General features: G+C 35.2%; 1 protein-coding gene and 1 pseudogene across 1 annotated transcript; one reads left to right on the top strand and one right to left on the bottom strand.

Moving 5' to 3' along the window:
* Window positions 1–1284: 1284 nt before the first annotated feature.
* Window positions 1285–6782, top strand: LOC105669696 (uncharacterized). The gene is made up of 2 exons (XM_067350838.1): window positions 1285–4875; window positions 5271–6782. Exons 1-2 carry the CDS (start codon window positions 2916–2918, stop codon window positions 5471–5473), a joined length of 2163 nt encoding a protein of 720 aa, XP_067206939.1. The 5' UTR covers window positions 1285–2915; the 3' UTR covers window positions 5474–6782.
* Window positions 5755–23915, bottom strand: LOC105669703 (uncharacterized; annotated as a pseudogene).
* Between the last annotated feature and the right edge of the window lie 1957 nt (window positions 23916–25872).

Raw genomic sequence — 25872 nt, forward strand, 5'->3', positions numbered from 1 at the left:
AACATTCAATTTTTGGTAATCTTACCTTAATACTTTTATGCACAAAATAATGAGACAAATCAATTGGTATAAAGAAAACACATAGTTGCTTTCAAGAAAAAATATGTAGTTTGCAACATGCAACTGCATACTTTTTTTTAAAACCAATGTGTTTTCTTTATACCAATTGATTCGTCTCATTATTTTATGCATAAAAGTATTAAGGTAAGATTCCCAAAATTGAATGTTTTACAAGATATTTTGTATTTTATGTCAAAATACTGTAATTTACAAGCCTCATAACTCGAAAAGTACTTAATGAAAAATAACTTCATTATAGTGTTTTGAAAAGCTCTTGACACCAGCTATTAGATTTTGGAATAAAAAATAGGGGTTTCCATTTAAAAAAATTACTTTGACCTTCAAATGACCTTCAAGGTCACGGTCAAGGTCAAATCCAAGATCACCATTGAAAAGCCAGAAAAATTTCCTAAAACTTTTGTATTTAACATTTTTTCGTAAAATGCCTTCCTCAAAACTTATTCGGGGGTTTCCATACTTTTGCCTCACCCTGTATATGCATATATCGCAGCACGACGCATATAGTGCGACAATGACAGCTCATTTCTGAAAGATGCGATTTCGAAACATAATAAAATCATATATGGTTGTATTCAGCGTAAAAAATGCTACAACTTTTGTCATAACAAAAATTTTGAAATTTGTAAAAATAATAAGAAGGGGTGAGGGTAAATTAAAAAATATAAAATTTTTTAAAAATCGAGCTACGCGGTTATAAAGCTCATAAAAGACCATGCAACTTTTATTCGAAACATTTTTTGATATCTCTTACAGTTTTGACGATATTCAGTCAAAACCAAAAAAACCGTTTTAGCTTGTAGGGGTTGTTTCAACCCTAAACGTGTGAGAAAGCACATAAAAAAAATACGTGTCTCTTATTTTGAGCTACTTTACAACATATTTAAAGCTCGTCAAAATCGGAGGGGGACACTTGGGTCCCTTGTAAGTACAAGCGTGTAAAATGTCCCAGTATTACCAACATTTTAAGAAATCTTATAATTTTAAATGATGGTAATACTTTTGATCATAATCTATAAATGTAATAATACAACGATACGAGAGAGCGAGAGTACAAGATTGAAAATTGTGAAGCTCTATCTCTATAAATTTAATCTCAATGGATCATATTTTGGAAGTTAATAATAAAATAAAACATTAAAAAATACAATAAAAAATATGCCATACAAATTTTATTACTTATTATTATCAATAAAACATTTGTTACATATTTTATTATATTTTTCAGAATTCACGTGCAAACATTGTAACAACGCAATTGCTTCATTGGATCATTTTGCTAACATTACTGCTTATTGAAGTATCACTATCACTACTTATCTCAGCAGTTTTAAAAGTAAATATAACCTTACGATTCATCATCTGCAATTTACATAAAAGTAAAATTAAAACAAAATTTAATCAAAATATATCCTCATTTTAAATTTGGTTAACTATAAAAATTAATTACAATAATTTTTTGTTATTACAATAATGTCAATCTCTTCTAATTTGTTGTTACAATAATTACAATAATGTCAATCCCTCCTAGTAATAAAAATGGAGAACTATAATGCCCTCTACTGAAATTTTCAGAAATTAGATTTACACTTTATCGTTCCAACAAAAGTTTCACACGGTGTAACACAGTACAATTTAGCGTGTTCTAGTTGGAAAACACCCACTGTCATTTCATTTTTAGTACCATCGAAATGATGGCGCTTTCGCGTCGGAGTTCGCCCGTCACTTCAGCATCCTCTTAAGACTAATATGATGTCACACGTTATGGAACTTGTGACTAAATTAGTTCTGTTAGTATTGTCACAGACGGAATAAAAAGTGGGTATCACTTTTCACTTAAAAACTGTACTCGGATTTTGCTGACATTTTATTCGTAACTGATAAGCAAATGTAAAAATAAATTTACTATATTCTATTATCTGTCTAAAATCTTGTACGGAAAACCTTAAAAGTTTATTTACAGATTTTAAACAGAATTTAAAAAATATATGTAAAGTTATAAAATGCAATTTTTCATAGAAATATTAGTAACCCATACAGCACAGAACATTGCAATTACATTGCAGCAATGTTACAATCTTGCAAGTTGCGATGTAATATTGTTGAGACATTATTGCAACCTGTAATTGTAATATTTCATGAGAATGTGACAGCAACATTCCAATAACATTGCAATAGCAATATTCGGTAATCGCTAGTTCGTTCGTTTACCGCTGTGACGCGCGTTGCAAAATCTATCTCGTATTTAAGTTTTAGTCATGATAATTATATGAATCTTGCAAAGAGTGGCTAGTAAGATTAAAGACATAGTAATTTACGGCGGCGGGTATACGAGAAGCGAAATTCTCTGCTAGACATAGTATTTTTATCAGTTTAATTTTTCTGATACGACCTCAACACAGGGAATTCAGATATTGAACTGATTGTTCAAAAATTGGACAGATAAATGTCCGAATAAATAAAAATATATGCAACATTATTCTAAGATTGCAATAACAATGCATTATTGCAAATTCATTACATTGCAATATTACTGTAATATTTCGTTACAATCTTCCTAAAAGCGGACATTTTAACGTTGCTGCAATCCCACAGCAATGATGCAACAACATTTTGCAGTGAATTTGCAATATTACAACATTGCGATGAAAGATTGATGCAATGTGTATGCAATCTTTGTGTGCTGTATGGGAAATATTAGTAAATAAAATATTATTAATTAATAGTTATTTTATCGCAAAAAATAAATATTTTGTAATTATATATTTTTATTTTATTTTTATTCTACTACTTTTTTTGTTTACACATGTATCGATATTTTTTTTTAATTTTTAGATATGTTGTCGATACGATGGGCCCGAAGAAAATCCTCGAGTTCAGAATCTGAAAGGAATTGTTACAACGTGCAAACGTCTCAGGTGACTACTGAACGAGGTTCCAATAAAAAAGACAAGAAAAGGATACAGGAAGAACGGCGGCGGGTATACGAGAAGCGAAATTCTCTGCTAGACCGCGTGAAGAGCACTAGACTGAGCTTCTTCAAGAACCGTGATTTCGATTCTGACGAGAACAACGGTGATGACAACGATGAAGAAGCAGAACAAAGAACGCAGTTCCGTTCCATGTGCGAGCTACGGCATCGTGGTTTAATTAGAAACGAGTTTCGGCGATCGATTTGCGAATGCGACTTGAAAGACATAACGGAAGACGCGGGCAAGAATTGCGCAAGAAGAAAAAGACGTGCCAAGTCGCAAAGCAGGTCACCATACGAGAAGCAACAGGAAGAACGATTCTCTTTTCTAGGTTTTTGCACCTCAACACCTCAAAAGCAGTTGGAATGGCCAAAAGATGAACAGGATTCAATCCAGAAAAACTCAATACCTTACGATTGGAAAAGAAATATCAGCCACGATCTTATCAAGGAGAAATGCGGCGCTAATCAGCCCATCAACCGGACGGTAATTGATACGAAAGTACTTGAACACACGACCGACGAGACGATTTTGAAGCAAAACACACATCGATTCGACAGTATCACGTCGTCCAGCTGCTTGGCAGCAAAGTTTCGCGCGATGCAGGATCGATATCTAAAGAGCTCGAAAAATCGACTTGTGGCAAAAATCTACAGAAAGGGCTGCAAGGACCGGCGGCAGTTGCGCAGCTTCTCTTATGGCACGCTGTCGGGCCTCGAGGAACTGCGGACAAATCCGCTGTACGAGGATCAGGATCAGGACAATAATGATTCTGGAATTCTAGACAACGACTCTGCCACCAGTTCCTTACTAGACGACAGGTGCAGCAGCGGCGCTTCTGGGCTACTGAACAGCAGTGATCACAACGACTCCTATCTGGGGTCACCTCTTCAACTTCCACCTAGAAGACCCATCTCGTTCGCCATGATAAATTCTAATAAAGCCATGCAACTGTTTGTCAGTTTGGATACGTATCACGACAGAACAAAAGACATTTCCGGAACAAACTCCCAGATCGAGGAATATTCAAACGTTTGCCATCCGGCAAATGGTACGTTGATAGATCGTCAAGCAACTCGAGTTGCCTTGGAGAAGACAATTGATATGGAGAGAGACAGACGACTTACAAACCAAGATTTTAGATGGACGCAGCGCAATTCTAATTTGGAAGCGGTAAAGAATACAGCCTACACCACCGAAACAATAATCGTAAAATTGCCGAGGAAAATGTCCGATCAGCGTTTGGGAATTTTTATCGCAAGGAGTGCGGAATCTAGTCCAGGTTATGTGGTGGCGTACGTAGTACCAAATGGACTGGCTGACAAGCAGGGCACCTTGAGAATTGGCGACGAAATTTTGATAGTCAACGGTAAGCGACTGCGCGGTCTGGGCATGGCAGAAGCTAAAAGGATCCTAGCGGGTAACGGCAGCGGACCTGGTGACGTTCACATTGTTGTCACAAGATGTTCGGACATTGATCAGCAGATAAAGAGATTGACGGAAAGTAGTGTAGACTATGAAAACGTTAATATAGAGGATGATCATGGGATTGTCGAGAGTTCATCTGGATCGTATTTCAAGAAACATCAAACCAGATACTATCGAGACAAAAAAGACGAGTCGAATAAGTTGATTTCATCCGAGAAATATGCAACAAACATGGATATCGGGCTTACGCAGAATGTCTCCATGTTTTGCACTCTTCCCAGAAGACCAAGAAGTACTATATCTACATTATTCACAGTACTTTTCGAAAAGGGAATGGGGAAAAAATCCTTAGGATTTACCATAGTTGGCGGAAAAGACAGCCCAAAAGGAAGCATTGGTAATTTTTCCTACTATCTTTTCTTAATCTTATTTTGTATTGTATGTGTCTTCTTACGTTGATATGGATTATAATTTGTCATAAAATCACATATACTCCGTCCAGTGAGGAAAATATACTTGTCTCGGATGAAAATTCGTCCGTTTCGCGCAGGTCTCCCCTCACGGGACGCTTAGAAAGCCCCCCCACTCCACATGACTGTACTGCTCGTGCAGCTTGTCAATGCCAACGCTCTCCCCACTTTGACCGCTCTGCTTCTCCTATGCGCAGACTAATGTATATTCTCTTGCTGGACAGAGTGTAGAGATGTAACAATACGTTGCATATTGTTTAATAAGTTTCATATTTTTCTTTATTTATTTTATTTTTTCTTATCATATTTTTTTTTGTCACAGGTATTTTTATAAAATCGGTACTTCCTAGTGGACAGGCTGCCGAAGATGGTCGTTTGCGCGCAGGAGATGAAATTTTGACTGTGAATGGTCAGATTTGTCATGACTTGACGCATCGCGAAGCCATACAGCTATTTCGCAATATTAAAAATGGGTCGATTGCTTTGCATCTCTGTAGACAAATAAAAAATCGCAAATTACAATAAGTTTCTTAATTTAAATTTAAATTTAAGTAAACATTTAAATTTAAATTTAAATAAAGAAAATAAATAAATATTTTGTTTAATATAAATTAATTTAAAGTTTACTTAAATTAAATTTAGCTTTTATTTTTTATTTTACAGAGCACCGAAAGCTAAGTCGTGTACAGATCTTTTGCTGATGGATACGTGAAAATAATCATTGCTATATTAAGTGAGAGCCAGAGAGCGTTGCAAATCATGTATGTACTGTACATTTTTAGAATTTGCTATAGAAATAAAAGAGAATTATTTAATTTACACGTATATTTAATTACTAATAAACTGGATGTGGCACCCGTCGGTGCAGTTTACATTCTTTATTGTCTTCTATAATTAAAAAATTGCGTATAATGTATTCTACAAAACATTATTCGTATAACATCTTATTTTAAAGGCATTGTAATAATAGTTATAATAATACTACATAAATATTATTAATAATAAAAATTGTTAATTTACCAAAAACAATTGTAATATATAGGGCAAAATAAATTATAAAAAAGAAAAACGTCGCGAAAGTTATAAATTCTTTCTGATAGACTGGAATCTTAAAATGCAATTTGTCTTGAACAATAGCAGATTAGATCTAATTGTAAGTGTAAAAAGCACTTTCGGTAAGTAGTCTGTTTTTCATCAATACTTTTTAGTATGACGCACTTTTTGAGGTACTCTTAGGATATCTGCAACAATCATTATCATTTTTCCCTTATCTTGTTTTTTACATTTTAGTTATGTGACATAATCTTTCCATATTTGTGAAATAATCTTTAGATATATCTTCATAGATAAATATTTATAAACCGTTAATTTTTTACCTATACCTTCTTGTAACTTCTAGCTCGATGGTACCTTCTCTCACTGTTTTAAACAATTCAATGACTTCTTAATGTGTGCGTCCTTTCAAAATTTGTCCATTTAAGCTTAAGATTTCATCGCCTGAAAGTCGAAAGAAATGCATCTTTATATAAAAATAATTTTAATACAGATTAATATAAATTAATTTTAATACATTATTGTTATCCTAATAATAATAAAAAATGAAAAAAAGCAATTTTTGCTTAAAGTTATCAGAATCACTACCTTATTCATAGCGCATGAGCGATGGTAAAAAATTTGTGAGATGTGAAGCTGGTTGAAGTTTGAAACGTTCCTGAAGTGATTTTGAAGAAATGATTCATCGCTCTTTTCCTTTTGCAGAGAGGAAGTTTTAAGATCGACAAACAAAGTACAAAAGAGACAGATCCGATACATGCGTCGGAAGACACCCTTATACCCGAAAAACCACCCTCAAAATTACTTAAACAATTCTCGCCAAGCTAAAAATGATTTGTCGCTCTTCTCCTTCTGCACAGAGGAAGTTCCGAAGTCCTCATACGACATACGAAAGAGACCGATCCAATACACGCGTCAGAAGACACAAAGAGAATTTTTTAAGTGATTTTGGAGGAGGTTTTTTGAGTATAAGGGTGTCTTCCGACGCATGTATCGAATCGGTCTCTTATGTACTTAGTTTGCGAGTCTCAAAGCTTCTTCCCTGCAAAAAGAGAAGAGCAATAAATGTTTAGCGTAATGAGAATTTTTTAAACAATTTTGAGGGAGATTTTTGGAGTATAAGGATGTCTTCCGACGCATGTATCGGATCAGTTTTTTATATATGTCATGTGAGAGCCTCAGAACTTTCTCTGTGCAAAAGGAGAAGAGCGACAAGTTATTTTCAGCTTGGCAAAAATTTTTTAAGCAATCTGGGGTGATTTTTTGAGTATAAGGGTGTCTTTCGACGCATATATCGGATCGGTCTTTTTTGTACTTTGTTTGTAGGTCTCAAAACTGCCTCCCTGCAAAAGGAGAAAGCGACAAATCATTTTTTTAAAATCGCTCCAGGAACGTTCCAAACTTCAACCAGCTGAAATATGAGTGATAATAATAAATGACTAGCCAAAAAATAACCTTGAAAGCTTGTGAGAATATTCTTACAGGATGTTATTTGTGTTTCTATGTTTAAGGAAATCTATTGATTGCCATTATTCAAGTCTATTATACAAATATACGATAAGAAACGATGAACAAGAAGAAAACTGTGATACAGCTGTAAAAAGCGACAGGATCGGTTGAAATTCGAAACATTAGAACGCAAAACGTCGACGTTCTTCTCATTATTGGAGCATCCCGTGGATAGTGCTCGATTACTAGCAGTTTTTAATGTTTTTTCTACTGGTAAAAATTTAATATCTTTCAATAATAATTTTGTAACATTTCTCCTGAGAAGATATCATTTGTTATTTAAAATATAATATTGAGAAAATACTAATTTTTATAAATTTTTTACTATATATTTACATTAATTTTTACTAATTAATTTATACAAAAATTAATGTCAAATCAAACAAAAAATAATAATTTATATACAAAATTTATTTAAGATGTATTTAATATTCCAGGTAAAAATTTTGTCTGGAAACAATCAAGGCCCTATATATTTTTTGAAAAATATTTCTGGGATCTAGGTAAATCTAGCTAGACTCTGCATAAAGTTTGGGACGTCGAAATCGAACAGGCCCTATTGCTGAATCCAGGTCGGCCCAAGATTACGCCTGGAATTTGTTTAGAAAAATTATCTGGAATCTAGCTGGGACCTATAATTTTCCTAGATATTTGCTTGGTTTGTACCATAATTATTTCTATAATTATGTCTGGTTCAGGCTTGAATCTAAAATTTTTCTCTAAAATATTCCCTGGAATCCCAGCTCGGTTTCGACTTCATTTTCTCTTTCATTTTCATAACCGCTAATTTCATTATTTTGTACCATGTGTAAATCACCCTCGGACACAGAATTTCCATGTGCTTCTTTGTATGCACAGTCATTACTGGTAGTGTGATAACAATTATCGATGATTATATTACTGCCTTGCACATCATTGTTAACCTCACTATCGGTTTTTATTATTAGACACATTCTTTTTTCTTACTTTTTTCTCGCGTAATATTTTCGTTTCCTCAACAATTGTGAGGACATCCATGTATTTTCGATGTCACTCATTATCTCAAGTGTCTAAAAACTACAATTATGACCACTAATTAAGGAGACAATTTGTACAAGACAATTCAGGAAAACTGACACCAGAGATGCCAATTCGAGTTCCATGTAATAGAGCAACATAAGGGGTAGGACCCCCATCATGCGGGCATCACACAAACGAGAACCGCTACGTCATTTGTCCGTGTGGCGCTCAGTCACTCGCTTTATAGTATAAAGTAAATTTTCTTGGTGAAAATTAGGTAAATTTCAAGATTATACGTATATTCTAGACCTATTAGGGTATTTAAAGCAAGATTATCCAATCCAGGCTCTATAGTTTTATATCTAATTTGGGAAAAATCTGTCAGTTGCAATCTAGGATCCATGTAGATTTTCCCGACTATTTTTTCTCGATAAAATAAAGGTAAATTTTTAGGGTGTATTCTGGACTTAGACGGATATTTTAAACTGGATTTTTCTACTTAGGCCTTGTACTTAATCTCGACAAATCGAGGCAGATTTCTACCTGGGATCTTTTATAAAAATAAAATAAAATTTTCTATCAAATTAATATAATAATGGCTACCAAGCCGTCGCGGTTGTTGGTGTAAAATAATTTATTTTTCATATAGAAACTTATTCGTCTACATTGAAACATTAAAATGTACACCGATCTCAGATTGAGATACTTCGAGTGTACGAAAATTAAGCACATTGATCTTATAACAAAAAATTAGAATGCATGAATTAAATAGGAAATTATTAAAGAAAATTATAAAGAAAAGAAAGAAAAGCGAAAGAAAAAATAATAAGGCGCGAGTGGCTAAGCCGGGACTTGAACTCGTATCTTTCGCTTGCCTTGATGTGTTTACGTTATAAACTCTCCTATAAACAGTTCGAAATAAGAACTGTACGAATACTTATTGCTTCTGTTGATCATTTCTGTTGATTTTTGCTTTTTTTTTGTTTATTTCGCAAATTATACAAATAACTAATTTCTTTTTGCACTGTATCTATTCTAGAGATTTCCGAGAATATATACAAATTCGTTGTTTACAAAAAATAAGTTAATAAATTACAATTTTACGAAGTTTTGTTCGAAATTGATTGATGTACGAATACTTTCTACACCCACTGTACTTTGAAAGGTGCTTAACAATATGGCATCAAAAAAATTTTAATTTCAATTTTTGATCAAAATACCTTAGCTTGTCAGACCCTACGCTTCTAACATTTTTCTCGCCAGTCAAGAAATAAACAATTCTGTAAAAGATAGACGCTATAAAGCCCACGTGATTTAAAACATACAAGAAAAAGGCTCGTATGATAATCTATCAAATTAATATAATAATGGCTAGTGTTTTTTAAATCACACGGGTTTCAAAGTGTCTATTTGCTACTGTTATGTCCTGATAGGACTCCAAGATTCTTTTCTTTTTCGCTAGTTTATACTTCGTTAAAAACGAAACCGTATCTGGCAAATTCGGAAATTAATAAGTTTTGAATTGTTTAAATGATACCGATACCGCTAAACAAGGGTTTTCAGAACTAGCCCCTTCCACACTGGCTCTGATAAAAAATCATAAACTGCCACATAACTTACAGGCGATATTTGAACCTTCTATTGGCCTTTCTAAAGCATTGACAAAACTGACATCATAAACTAAAGGCTTAATCACCACAGCTTCAAATTTTCGGCTGCTCTGAGTTTCAAAACCAAACAAAGATATTCCTTTTTTCTCTTGCGCAACTTGCGCGACGCAAGTATGAACGCTTTCAGTCAAAAACAGATGACACCAGTCAAGAGGTTGCCAGATTGGGTTACTTGGGGTGCGCTCTCTATATTATCTAAACATTTTAAAACGGGCGGGTAGTCATAAAATTGTCAACCAAATTTTACTGCATAAAGACAAAAATCACCCCACCAGGCTCTTGAACCACCATTCAACATAAATTTTCCTAAATGTTAGCATTTTTACGACCCACTTAGACCAAAAGGACCAATCGACTTTTCCGTAGAGAGGGGCAACACTTATAAAAACCCACGTTAGCTCTATGACTTCACTATTAGTACATTTTTTTTCACACAGATGTCTTCTGCAGTTAAGTCAGTCCAGCATTTCGAAAAATCTCAGTTGTCTTGATCAGTCAGTTGTCAAAATCAATCGTTAAGGTCCTCAGGTGCTTAGTGCTACCCAGTGTCAATTACTTGAATTTTCCATGCGTGGGTAACAGCAGTTTTATAGTCGTTGAGTGTCCAGTTACGAACAATTCATTATCAACAACAAGGAACGAGGCCACCTCTTCTACTTCTTATTCCTTCTGCAAAGAACATAAATCAGTAAATTTTTACCTTTTTCTTGCTTGTTTAAAAATACTACCTTTCGCGTTCATAAGATAAGCACGCAGTTTCCCCTTTCTTCTTTTAGTTAATTCTGATGTTACCTCACCCCCTCGACCTGCCCGCCATGCACGCCCGAATCGATTTCTAATTTTAAGCAATATTTTAAACACCGTAGGATTAACGTCGCTCACGTCGCCTTATTTAAGGTTTAGAATAAGGCACACTGTAATTGCACCATCCACCCATAGACCTCACGACATACGGTCTCCTCCTCCCCCCTCACTTGAGTCTTCTCCTGAACCGAGGATCCCAGACCCACCCTTCCCCGATTACATTGATCAAATAATTAATTAACTTCCCGATGAACTCTTCTTCCCCAGATTTTCATGAGAGGCCCACTCGCCGTAACTCTTTCATAAGGTCCTCCTTTCCTCCCCCACCTTCCTCTCTCTCATCGCTTTCTCCCGAATATCATAACCACGTAAATCTCTTTAAGAATAACACACACACCTCATAAAGAATAACACACACACACACACACGCGCGCGCGCGCGCGCGCACACACAATCAGTAACATTTAAATAATTGTAATAATGCTATCACCACCTCATTTTTACTTACAATTAGAACCGTTTTACTTCTGTCAATAAATCTGATGTTCGTATTATAATTTAAGGTCTAAGATTTATGTTTTTTTTTGTGTTTATAATGATCTTTTTTTGTATTAAAATCTTTTGGGTTCAATTAAAAAAAATAGTTATCGTTAATTTAAAAATCACCTTGCTTTAAATTTGTTTTAATAGACCTCCCCTTTTACCGTTCCTTTCCTGGCTTGCACTGGTTCTCTGGTAATTGAGATTACTATCTCAGACCAAAAAGGAAACCATCCGAACGACAAAGCTGAAACACGGAGTAAGAGCGACCTTCAATCGTTGACCCGTTTTTCAGACTCCCGTAGACGAACCGTTCAGGTCACTGGGTCAGGCCCTTCAAATCTGACCAGTGATACTCGGCTGTTACCACTCTCTCCTGACTTCGCCGAGTCAGGATGTAACATTACAAAATTGTTTGTTTCCTGAGTGGCGAGAGAATGTTAGAAGCGTGGGTCTGAGTAGTTTAGTGGAAAGAACAGTCGCGCCCGGCAAATTAAAGACCCAGGTTCAAATCCCAGCTTAGCTCGACTTGCGCCCTGATATCTTTTTCTCGCTCTTCTTTCTTTCCTTTATAATTTTCTTTAATAATTCCTATTTAATTCGTACATTCTAATTCTCCGTTGTGAGATTAGTGTACTTAATTTTCGTACACTCGAAGTATTATATCTCAATCTGAGATCGGTATACATTTTAATATCTCAATGCAGACAAATAGGTTTCTATTTAAATTTTTACTTATATTTTCAAGTTTTTTTTTATATTTGTTTTACATTATGTAAACTTTTGTTGAAAGAATTAAGTTTTCAATCTTTTTACAAGTTACAATAAAAATATTGCATGTTAATAATTAGTACTGGCGCACTGCTAATGGCAAATAGTATTTCGCAGTCTTTTGATAAAGAAAAATGATAAAAAAAAAGAAAAAGAAAAAAGAATGAGAGTAAAATAGTGGAATACACTGCGACTGTTTAAACATACACACGACGTTAGCTGTCGGATTAAAGATTCAATAGCTGTCTAATGAGATTCCGACATCGTCATGAACGCGTAAAGCTACTTCGCCGTTGAACATGAATTTGATATGTCGCCTTTGCAATGCGTATGCCCTTATCCTGCTATTCATCTGCTTTCTAGGGAATAATATTTGAGGCACATGGACGATGCAAAATACTGACGTATATCGAAGTGCATTAAAATGTCAAATTCAGAATTTTTTAAAATTATTTTAAAAATTAAACAAGGTAGACTTTTGTACAAACTTAATAAACTGATAGTTATTAGATATGTAATTTTTTGTTAAGAATACAAAGTATAGTGTAAAATAAAATATTTTTGTGATGTAATTATTTGTAATAATTTATAGTTTGTTTAACCAAAGCACAATAATGCAACATTTATTTTAAATAATAAATTAAAAATAATAAGAAGGGGATCAAAAGCCGACATTGGATCTAGGTGCTTCATAAATCTTTTTTATTTAAAATGGTTGCAAACATTTCGGTCGACTAATCGACCATTTTTAGTATATCGATTTTATTCAAGTCTATAGTATAAAAATTGAGATCATTAAAAATTGTGAACGTTAATAGACGCAATCTCGCTAAAACATATCTGATATTTGATGTGAATTTAAGTTTGTTATAAACAATTGTTAATAGTCGTCCTCTTGTGTTAGTGTTATTTTATAAACGATTAAAAAGACCTTTATTTTCTAGTATAACTAAACCAAATAACCCGGATAACTTATAATTACCAATAATTTGTGTAGAGTAATATATGTAACTTTTAACTTGTCTGTTATATGAGCTATAGACGACTGCAAATGTGTATTAGAAATTGGAAATTGGGAAGAAAAGAAAAGAAGAAGGGGGGGGGGAGAAAAGTAGAGAGAGGAAAGAGATAAAGGAAAAGAAAGAAGGTGAAGGGGAAGAGTAAAGAATGTAAATTAACATATTAGATTGATGGTAGTAATTTAAGGATAGGAGTGTAAGTCTCTGGAAGGAGATCAGTGTCACTCTACTTGTTTAGTCCATTTTATTGTCTTTTGGTGTGTAACATTTCAGATGTAAGTCTTTTCTGGTAAGATCTTTCACCATCTATAATCTTGACTCCATCCCAATCCATTTCATGATTGTATTTCAACTGGTGGCAGGAAACTACTGAAGGAGATACATTCTTATTAATGTCTTTTTTATGTTTTTGAATTCTAGTCATTAACTGTCTCTTTGTCTGCCCTATGTAAGTGGCGTCACAGTCTCTACACGGAATTTTGTAAACTACGCCGTTATGAGAAAATTTGTCAAGAATATCTTTGTGTGTCTTAATGAAAGATTTAAGATTATTTGTCCGAGAAAAGGCTAAGATCATCTTGTATTTTTTATTAACAAAATTGAACTTTTTGGAGATAGATTTGACAAAAGGTAAGTGTAAAGTATCTTTTGCTTAAACTGCTTTTTTCATATTTGTTGTTGCTATTATTTTTATTGTAAAAGTGAAATTTGAATCTTTCTTTTATGTTATGAAAAATGAAGGAAAGGGGATAACCATTCATTACTAGAATCTTAACTATTTCTGTAAAATTATCTTGATGGAACCGCGGGTAAAAAAGAAGAAGAGCTCTATCAACTAAACTAAACAATTATAATGCCTTTTTTGGGAATTCGGATGTTAAGAATAAAAATTGAGATACCTCTTGGAAAATATTGGTTTGTGATACCAATCTGTGATAATAATTCTACGATTATTTTGACGGCTAAAATATTCAACACCATCTTCTCCTATTTCTATGGTGAATTGTATCTGTTCATGTATGACATTAACATTTTTTAATAATTGATCTGTAGAGTTCTTAGGTGTAGCCAGAATGATATTATCAACGTATCGTAAGTAGAAGGTGGTTTGAAAGTTAAACTATTTAATGCTTTTTCTTCGCTGAAAGTGATGTCTGCTATGATCGGAGAAAGAGAGGAGCCCATAGGGCTACTAAAAGTTTGTTTGTATATGTTATTATTAAATTTAAAATACGTGAAACCTAATATAAAATTAACAGCTAAAATAAACTCCTCTATTGAAAAAGACATGTTTTTTTAAATAAGATTCTATCTTTTAACAATACTAGATATAACCAGATCGGAAGAAACATGATAAATAGCGAGATCACATCTTATTTAATAAATTAAAAACAAAATTAAGAAATTTATTTCTACATAACATATAAATTTCTATTCAAAATTAAATTTATTTGTTAATGATATGTAATTTTTTTTTTTTTATTTGTACAATTTATTTATACAAATTTATTAAAATAAATCTTTGTTGTTTATATATTCAGCATTTGAACAAATAAATAATTGTATAAAAAATTGTATAAATAATTGTATAAAAAATTTTTTAAAAATTGAAAAATGTAGAACATTATTGAGAATTATTCTTACAAGAGGAACATCAGACATCGAAATCACCGATTTCGCTGAATTTTATATATAATGTAGTACTACACTGAGAAAAATGGTTTTCATATATTAACAAAATTCTTCTGGTTGACCGTATTTTAATCAAACGAAACAGAATTTCTGGTTATCGTCACAAAATTTACACCTTATATCAACACCGTTTGGTTAACTTTACTATAAGGATTTGAATAAGTGTTTTCTTGTTGGATCTACAAAACTTCTTGTTATATTTACATAAATCGCAGCGCTCTGCAACAGTTTCGTCATCACTCACTAAACGGTTGATCAACTGTTCGCCGCATTCATTTGTTACACTGCTACTGCGCCCTCGCTACTCGCGGCGTGAATCGCGCGCATTAGATCTTTCGCGAAGCAATGGCGCTAAGCAGTCGGAACAGTCTCAACTGAGCTCGCTAAAGTTTTATGTCGCGTCGTGGAATCCATTACGGAATATTAGTTAGGCCGATGGCAGAGAACGAGAAGTAAGCACTTATGTCTGTCGTAGACGTCTGTCGTGGACGTATGGTAAGGCAGAGATAAACGTAAGTCGTGAAAGGTTATTGTGTGGATACGTGTGGAAACGACTACGACATACATAAGTTCTTACGTCTCGATTTCTGCCATCAGCCTTACATCCGAAAAGTTTTATAATCACGTGGTGTTTTTTTTTTTAATGAAATATATGTATACCAGTGATGTAATGTTTCCGACCGGGTTCAGGAGCCGGGAAAACAACTCCGTACTTTTCATCTATGAAAATATCATTAAATGACATTCATTACAAAAATATTTATTATTATTTTCTAATGCGTAGAATAATAAAAAATAAATATATTTAATATTATTGTTAAAATATATTTCAAAGTTCGTATGTACATTAACAATAATTTGTGAAATGAAGATTTTGAGCCAACGCCGGAATGTCGATACGTAAATTATAATCTTCTTAAATTTTCGCAAATAAAATAAACGTCTTGTGTTTGATCATCTTCAGTATGACATTTCATGAGACAGTTGTCCAAATTATATGTTATTGTGTGAGATTACAAGACTGTTATCCAAATTATATGTTATAATTGAGATCAATAACTATTATAGAAGTACATGTAAATACAAGTCACTATTTTAAAATGTGTCTAGGCCTAATTAATAATGATATTGGAAATTGAACATACCTTTAACACTATTATATAAGATGTTAATGTAAGAGTTAGTTTTAGTCTATTCAACAGACAGTGAGCTACTGAAGAACTCCTTGTTAACATTATAATGATAAGGGAAAGAGAAGGGAGAAAGGAAATAAAAAGGAAGGGAAAGGAAGCAGGGGATTATAAAAAAGGAATTATAAAAAAGGTAATAAGTTGTTACGTTCTGATCAGACTTCACGATTCTTTTCTTTTCATTAAATACCAGACCTAGTAAACACGGGACCATCAAAAAACTCTTAAAAAATATTATAACGCCAGAGCTGTTTTTCTCACGGGACACCAGAAGCTCGAACTTTCTCACAGAGAAAAATAGCAAGGGGGATAGATATTCGAAAATACCTTGGTCGCTCAGCGTGCCTATCATCGCCAAAAAAATTATAATAAAAAAGTCAAAACTTGCGGTAACCGGAGTATTTAGTCGACTCCAGATGTTTAAAGTAAGAAATAAAAAGAAAAACTGGCACCAGCTAGCCATATACTTGGATTCCGCCTACGGGAACACTAGCTAGTAGATAGGGTTTTACTGAGTGACGATCGAGCAACGACCACAGTCGCACGCCTAGAAAGCACGACACCTGATACGGTGCACGTGTTCAGTAGGTCTGGGAAACCGAGATGCATTAGTCGCACTCTCCACGCGACCCCAGGGCCACGTGACAGTCGTAAACTGTCAAAATTAAATCAGTGACCCAAGGTCTCGCAAACTCATATACCGATTCTCAACCCTCCAATCCGAAAGCCGAAAGGGAATCGGGGCAAGCACCTCTATAGACCACCCTTTATTCCGTCGTACGGTCTAAAGACTACGCCCACCCAGATCTTAAGACACTGAGATGCACCCCACCTATACTAATTAACACCAACCGAGTTACGCCACCTCAAAAATCCCCATCGCATATGGACCCGAAATGACGCTATTCCTTATTCGTTAGGGCCCCTTTCTTCCTACCCTCATTCCAAGTAACCTAATTACCTAAACCTAATTTTATTAGCTAAAAATGACGCCACCCTCCACCACATTAAAAATCTTCTCACAAGACTAATTCCTATTCGATCCCCGCTTCAAAAACCTAAGATTTTCCAAATGGATCCACCCCAAGGAAAGGGTATAAAAACCCGTGTTTTGGTGGCTCCAGACTCAATTATACAGAATTATTCACTCAGTTCTTCAAGCAGTTTTTGCACAGTTCTTCACAGTTTTTCGAGTAGTTCGAACCGCGAATTAAAAAAGTAAAACTAGTCGATACTTTGTCGCGACCAAGTGGTGCATCTCGAGTAAAGGGTCCATCACCCTGACGACACCATCCCGCAGCAGAATGTCCACACGTTTACAAAAAGGATCCGACGCCTATACAACACCATCCCTCAACGGGGCGCCCGCTTAGAACCACCGAACCTATTCAACCTGATCCGAAATTACCCTGCAACGAGTAAGTTAGTTCATTTGTTTTTAATTTTCCTCTCATTAGTATTCTCTTTATTCCTATTATGTGCTCCGTCCCTATTTCGTTTAAAATCTTTTGTGTTATTTATCAGTGAGAACTGAACATTCGCCGTGACCCAACAATCGTCGGAACCGTTCGGACCTCTCGGCATTCGCTCTCTGCCTAGCCATATTTCTCCCTCCGTATATTAGATACGCGGCGAGGGTCACCATAAGACCCGTTAGAATTAGGCGACACTCGTCATGCAATAACTCTCGTACAACCACACACACGCAAACCGACCCACTTCCTGTATTACCATCGATTTCTCAGGAATCTCCTCAACAACCTCCTCAACCCTTTCCCGTGTTTGACCTTCCATCACTTCCTACTCCCAGGTCTATCTCTCCGATCCTTGAAGAGCTCCTGGAGTACAGACCCCCTTCGCCTGTCCATTTCCATCCTCCTTCAGTAGAGGCTCAACTGGAGGAATTCCCACATAACGATCCGGAGTTCGACAACATATCCGTCAACTCCGAAGCCACCACCATAGAATACGTCGAGTCTCCTCCCCATCTTCCTCACCCTGTATTCACAGGGTTTGACTTCCTAAACCTAGTCCTCTCCCCTGAGGAATAACACACACACATTTGTAAAGAATACACAAATAAAATTATAAGCACACATGCGATTAAGAGTTAAGTTTTTTTTGTATCCAAATTAAAAATTCAATTAAATTAAAATGTTAAGTCTTTAGTAAATTAAACTTTTGTTCTTTTTCATTTAACCACACCTTCCTCGTTCGTCACCCCCTCACATCTTCCCTTTCAAATTGCACAAAGGTTCCGTCCCGGGTAAAAGGAATTCAATTCCTTGACCCAAAAAAGGAACCAATGAGCGGTTGACCTGTCGACGGAGTAAAAACGACTCTTCCAGTCGCTGACCCGTCGCAAGTCCTAAACGTGCCGCTCGGCTCGTGCGGTCAGGCCCGTTTACGTTGATCGCCGAGCCCAACGAAAAAATTCAATTTCTATCAGGACGTAATAAAGTCAAGAATTGGAATATAGGAACAAAATAGGAATTTTGTATCACTTTGTATGTTAAGGTCATGATTCTATCTTTTTATGTATAATATTTCAAATGTGTGTGTTAGCCTTTTATGATATGATGGTTTTTTGTCTAGAATTTTTATACCTTTCCAATTGAAAACATGGTCATTTTCTAAACGATGACATGACATGACCGATGGAAAACTACTTTTTTTAATATCATTTTGGTGTTCATGCAATCGAGTTTTTAGCTGCTTTTTTGTTTGTTTCAACGTACGTTGCATTACAAGAAATCTGGTATACTACTTCACATTGTGTTAATTTGTCTACTTTATCTTTTTGTGTTTTGATAAATTTTTTTAGATTATTGGCACGTAAACCATCTTAAAATCGTGTTTTTTTTTGCAATGGATACAAATTTTTCCGAGACCGAACAAACAAACAGTACTGTGAAGAATTTTTTAGAATCATTGTTTTTGGTGTTATTTTTATTTTTATTTTCATAGAAGTGATACTGCAATCTCTCTTGAATGTTATTAAATATGAAAGAAAGTGGGTATCATTCATTCACAATTAAGATTGAAATTACTTTTGTTAGATTTTTGTGGTAGAAACGAGGAGAGACAATATAATAATAGTTTTGTCAATCAAGCCGAAGATGATACCTTTTTTATGTGCTGTAGGATACTAAGAATAAAAGTTTAAATATCCACTTAAAAATGAGGGTTTATGCTACTCGTCGTAGACGATCTTGTCATTCTCAACAATTAATTTTACATCTAAAAAGTTAAGATAATTATCATCTTTTACTATGGAAATAGGAGATGATCATCTTAACCTTTTAGATATAAACTTGATTGTTGAGAATAACAACATTGTCTCCTATCTTCATAGTAAGAGATGATGATCATCTTAACTTTTTAGATATAAAATTGATTGTTAAGAATGACAAGATTGTCTATGACTGGTAGCTAAACCCTCATTTTCGGGTGGATTGAAGTTAAACCTTTATTCTTAGCATCTTATAGCACATAAAAATGGTACTATTTTTGGCTTGCTTGACATATTATATTGTTTCATCCCCGTTTCTACCACAAAAACCTAACAAAAGTAATTTCAATCTTAATTGTGAATGGATACCCCCTTTCTTTTATATTTAATAACATTCAAGAGAGGTTGCAATATCACTTCTATAAAAATAAAAATAAAAATAACACTAAAAACAATGATTCTAAAAAATTCTTTACAGTGTCGTTTGTTCGTTCTATCCCGAAGAAATTTGTATCTACTGCAAAAAAAACACGATTTTAAGATGGTTTACATGCCAATAATCTAAAAAAATTTATCAAAACATAAAAAGATAAAGTAGACAAATTAACACAATGTGCAGTAGTACCAGATTTCTTTTAACGCAACGTACGTTTTCACAAATTATTGTTAATATTATTGAATTATATATTGAATTATATATTAATTATAAGATGTCATTTTGTACAGCTAATACATGTGAAAGCAGGTTTTAAAATTGTTCGAAAGTGTTTACCTTGAAACAATGATCTGGAAATATCGGCCTGCCTACCAGGAAAGACTCGTCTCACAAAAATTCCCATATCACCCTTAGGGCTATCTCTGCCACCTACAACGCTGAAGCCCAAACTGAGTTTGCCATAGCCCTTCTTAAATCTGACCACGTGTTTAGTTAAATAATACTCCATTTCCATTGTGGGCTCCAGACTGCTTTTATGGTCTTTTTGATTTTTGGATAAACAAGATAGAGATAGAAAGTCGGTCCTATTCTTCAGCTGAATCGACTCCATGTTGTCATCATAATTGTCGGTTACCTTCTTTTCTTTCTCCTTCTCGATAAATGAGGAAGCATGATTTGCTTTGCTGTTGATCAACGACATGCTGGAGAGATTTTTCATGTTTTTTAGATATTTATACTCGTCGGATAAGGTTGCCAGCGAATTTCTATATACTTGTGATATCATTTCTTCATGAGTCGTCGTTAAGCGTATTGTATTATCAGTTAAAGATCTTAGAAAGTTTTGAACTTTTTCGATACTTTCCAACGATTTCAGTTTCTTTCTCTCGATCTCGACGATTTCATCGCCCAATCTTAATCTGCCGTCTCTATGATCAAACAATGAAAATTTTTAATCAAAATTTATTGGTATTAGCGTTAATATTTTGCAGGTATTGTTAATTTTATTAAGTTTTTACTCCATTGTTGATTCTATATAACTTAAAAAAAAATAATCTATTAAAATTAAGAGATTTATAAGGAAATCATAATCATGTAATGCTTTATTCTCCATATTTTTCATTAAATATTTTATGTTATGTTAGCTGAACTACTCTAAGGTTGCTACTAAGAATTAAATTAATCGTAAATTTATTTTTAATTAAATTCACATTTTGTTGTCAATGATTCAACTAGAAACAATATAAGAATTATATTATTTGTAACATTAATTACATATTGCAACATTAGTAAAATTCTTAAAAATAAAATATTAATTAGAACTATATAGGATTTATAATTCAAAATATATTATGTACAGTTCAGACTGTATTTTTGTTATATATTGGGTAAACGCAAAAATTTTTGGATTTCGTAGTAAATGTCATACTTGATGCAGTTTTATTGCAACACTAATAAATATGCTGACATGTTTATATTGTTGATGTTGGAAAAATTACGCTCTCAGCTCTCAAGTTAAACAAAAATTGATTTGATTTTAATTAGTTTCGTTGTTTTGGTAAATATGCATATTAGATTACACCTCACCGATTTTGTCGCCATTTAGATGTGTTATAGAGAGGTTTTGAGTAATTCCTCACAAAAATCAAGTGGAGGACGGCATTGGTTAAGGAGATATAACAAATTAAAGTTTTACAATTTTAATGCTCTTTTTTAGGTGTATAAACTGATGTTACGAATAGTGAAGTTTGTGTACACCGTACTAATCTGTTAAAAAATGTAAACAAAAAAAGTTTTTATTTACATTGAATTACGGGGAATTCAAAACAACCTCTCCTGCAATATCTAAATGGTGAGAAAAAATCAGTGAAATGTAACCTAATATACATATTTACCGTTGTTTTCAATTGAAGTTGAAAATAAGCATTGATAGAATTCATTTACGTGTAATCATAATGTACGAATTTCGAAAAGGAACAGGCATTTCAAATACCATAAAAAACATTTGCGACGTATTTGGAGAAAACGCTATGTCGATTCCAACTTGCGAAGGATGGTTCGCAAAATTTAAACAAGAAAATTTTATTCTCGAAGATCAACTACGCACCGGTCGTTGACAATATTATACAATTTAATAGATACTAATCCTCGTGTTTCAACACAAATAGTTGCTGAAAAGTTACAAATTAATAAATTGACTGCATTAAAATTATTTAGTCAATTTTTTTACAATGAAAATAATCAAAAATTTTGAACTCATCCAATAGAATATATTAGAATTAAAAAGTTAGATAATAATTTTTTAAACACACCTGTGAGCGATGCCATCACTTTCGAGTTGTACAATGATGTATCGCAAATCTCTCAATTTTTGCTGTGCTAATCGGATCCCCAGATTCCTTGGGATTCTTCTTGTTTAATTGTATCAGACAGTACCGCGGTACTCTCGTTAACGGTTGAATAATATCACTCAGAAACCTCTTCTTATCTTGTTTCATGCGATGAGGTGAGACGTCCAGTATTCTCACTGTGTTTACCAAGAGTCTGTCATCACAATTTAGCAGCTGAGTGTCTTCTAGCCGCGACACAGCATCCTCGTCGAAAGATGGTTTTTGGATACTGGGAAGCATCCTGCCAGAACTACTTTGGTGCCATCTGAGATCATCGATTCCTTCAATGCTCATCCGAGAAATGGCATCCGGTCTGTTCTTGTCGGTGTCGATATTTTGTCTGATTTTTATGTTATGCAAAGCCGCCGGGGCATCTGGATCCTGGCACTCACTAAGCGTCAAGCATCTCGCAAGCTTCTCCGTTTTTGAATCCATGATGCTATTGGTGTCCGAGCTAAACTTCAGAGTCAATATCTCGTTCTCCAAAGTCGCCGTAGACTGTCCACGTGGCCCGTCGCTGTCGTACCCAGACTCATTCGAGCTCACGTAGTGAGACGATAATCTGTGTTCACAGCTCGACACGGAGTTCCGTCTGTTGCTACGAATAGAAGTCATTATGTCGAGGTCTATGTGACAATTCTCCAATATCACGGACTCGATTTTACCGGCGAGGTCCATCTCATTGCGCGCCGCGGAATCATCGGCTTGAGAAAATTCAGTGTTCTCTCGGAGGAATAACAAGTTGTTATCAAATAGACTACAGCCTTCTTGCTGAAGGCTCGTTTCAATTCGCTCGAAGTGGGTAGCGTTTAGGCTGTACCTGTCAGCTTCATGTCTGTTGGAATTTCTGTAAAATTCCGTGCAAAAGATCTGGCCGGGACGTGTGACGTTTCCTTGGCTTTTTGTAACATTACCGATCTTTGTTCTCTTCCGTCCGAGGGTCGTGGTAGCGATATAGGAGTCTTCAATCTGTCTCGGGAAATGTTTTTCTGAAACCGTTTTGAATAGTTTCTCGTCTTTGACGACCGATAATCCGTGACGTTCTTCCGGCAATACCGACAGTTTCGAGCGTAAGAAGGCATAAGAAAAATTACATTTTTTTACTTTTTTCAAATCACAGCTGTTATTCTTTCGTATGAACAATGACTCATTCCGAGTTTGCTCGAGATCACAGGTACTGAAGCTCATTATAGGTCCACCCAAAGAATATATAGAGACACGAGAATCACATGTATGTGTCCTAAAGCTTTCTTTAAGATTTGAGTCATCGTTACGATGTGTCGCCAGATCATCGCAAGATACCATCTTGTCTTTCCGCGCGGCTATCTGCAAATCTATACCCTCCGAAGGATCATCACCTTTCACATAGGTCGGATTGTTGTTTAATTGGCTAGTGCTACAACTTCTGAACAAACTTTTTTTATCCGGAATCTTTACCCTTTCCTCGATATCTTGAAATCTTTTGTTAGTCTTGGTAGAATTAAGCGTACCAGTGGAGCCCATACGAATGAAAAATGACTTGAAAAGAGACGGAGACCGGTGCATTATATTTAGCTGATGAACATTGATGTTATTGTTGCTGATATTATTATTGTTATTGTTGATATTATTGTTATTATTATTATTCTTAATGCCATTGTGATTAGCGTCATCCGATCTTTCCATAATAGAGCAAATAGTCTCGCGAGATCTAGTCCGTCGAAATGAATCAATTTTCTTGCTTATTCTGCGATTCCAAATTCCTAGACTTGATACTATAACATACTATAACATACTATAACATACTATAACATAAATAATACCGATGTAACCACATTGAAAACACTGTTACAAATTTTAATCAATTTCTTACATTTTTGTCGCGAAAGGTTTTTCTTTGGTAAATTGGGTGCGCTGAATCTGACCTCAAATCTCACCTGTTCATCACATCAGGTTTCCGAGAAAATATGGGTTTAAACACAAAGAAACGCGTTTTTGACAGTTTTTGAAGTCAGATTCGTATTCAGCGCACCCGATTTACTAAAGAACGACTTCATGACAAAAGTGCAAAATTTTGTAATATAGCGTCATTTATTATTTAACCTCTTCGACACGAGTATCGATTACAGTCGATAGCCAAATGCATACGCATGGCGACGCGTCGATTCTTATATTCTTATTCGATATAATTATACGAGATATGATAATAAAATGACGAGACTGATACAGTAATAGTACTTTATTTTACATTATGTACATTTTAAACCTTATCCCCTTCAATGTATTCTTCTTGTGTATCTACACACTGCCGCTTCGCGTCTTCCACTGATTGAAGCAGTGCTGCAGGTCATCTTTTGTCAACGCTTGCAGTAGGGCCGTCGTTTTTTTTTTTTTTTTACTGCATTAATTCAAAATGTCCCCTTGAGCAAAATTTTGATTTTAAGAAATAAAAAAAAATCACAGAACAAAGTCTGGCGAATACGGTGGATGCTCCAGCACTGTGATTTTTTTCGCAGCCAAATACTGCTTGACCGTGAGCGCATTGTGTGCTGGCGCGTTGTCTTTTTTCCAATGCGCAACAAGAACACATCCACTTCAAATTCGTGTGCGAAAAACCAGGCAACCATGAAACTTTGAGATTATATTACAGAAGGATCAAGATCGATGTAATATCGATAATATGACTCCAACTTGTATTGTGTCGTTTACTGCACAAGCGTACAGTCTCGTTACTTTATTGTTATATCTTGTATATTAATAATATAATAATGTCACTTTCTACATATAACAAAAATTAAATGATTATTTAATCTCTTGCATTGGAATGACGTGCGTGGCATGTCAACAGTTATTTGCCCCACATCTAGGGGTGCGTTCTACTTAACGCCCGCAACGCTCCTAGAATCATTTTATCCTCGTTTAACTTTCGATGAAAAACAAGGATAAAATGATCCTAGGAGCGTTGCGGGCGTTAAGTGGAACGCACCCTAGGTGTAACGGTGCAGCCCGCAAGCTGCATCGTTACGGCTGCGGACCGTCCATCGTCCGTAGCCCACCAAGAGCGCATCGAGCGCCGATAAAGCTTTTGTCGAAAACAACGGCGGTCAATCGCCGAAAAGACCCCCACACCCGACCGTTCCGAATTTCCGTTTTGTGGGGGGCTCGCCGCCGAAACCGCCGATGCTTGCCGATCCGAAGTCAGTCGGCCACCAGCCGGGTATAAAAGAGGCCCGGCTGTACGCCTAATCACCAGATCCTGTTCGCTGCTAGACAGCGAACAATCCTGCTGCGAGCGTTCTCGTAGTCCGCCGAGCGTACTCGGATTCTATGCCTTCTTCCAGGTACACGAGCGTCCTCGGTACCGTTGCTATCTCCGATACGAGCGTTCTCGTATACCCGTCGAGCGTACTCGGCTCCTCCGGGCATCGATCTTCGTATACAGGGCATTCCCTTATACTTAGTCGAATTGCCGCTCTAAATCCGCCTTCGTACGAGCGTTCTCGTACGTCCGCCGACCAGATTCGGCCTCAAAGCCTCAAGTGCCAGCGTCCTCGTACTCCCGTCGAGCGTACTCGACGTCCTGTTCCTAATCTCGCGTTACCGCGCACCGAGATTCATCCGCAGAATCCATCCGGCGGGCAAA

The sequence above is a fragment of the Linepithema humile genome, chromosome 2 (assembly GCF_040581485.1).
Source record: "Linepithema humile isolate Giens D197 chromosome 2, Lhum_UNIL_v1.0, whole genome shotgun sequence".
Classification (NCBI taxonomy): domain Eukaryota; kingdom Metazoa; phylum Arthropoda; class Insecta; order Hymenoptera; family Formicidae; genus Linepithema; species Linepithema humile.

What these genes read in the sequence shown, in the direction of transcription:
- LOC105669696 (XM_067350838.1), top strand. Translation starts at nt 2,916, where the DNA reads ATGTTGTCGATACGATGGGCCCGAAGAAAATCCTCGAGTTCAGAATCT. An exon ending in CAGCCCAAAAGGAAGCATTG is followed by an intron (nt 4,876 to 5,270) that starts GTAATTTTTCCT and finishes TTTTTGTCACAG; the next exon opens with GTATTTTTATAAAATCGGTA.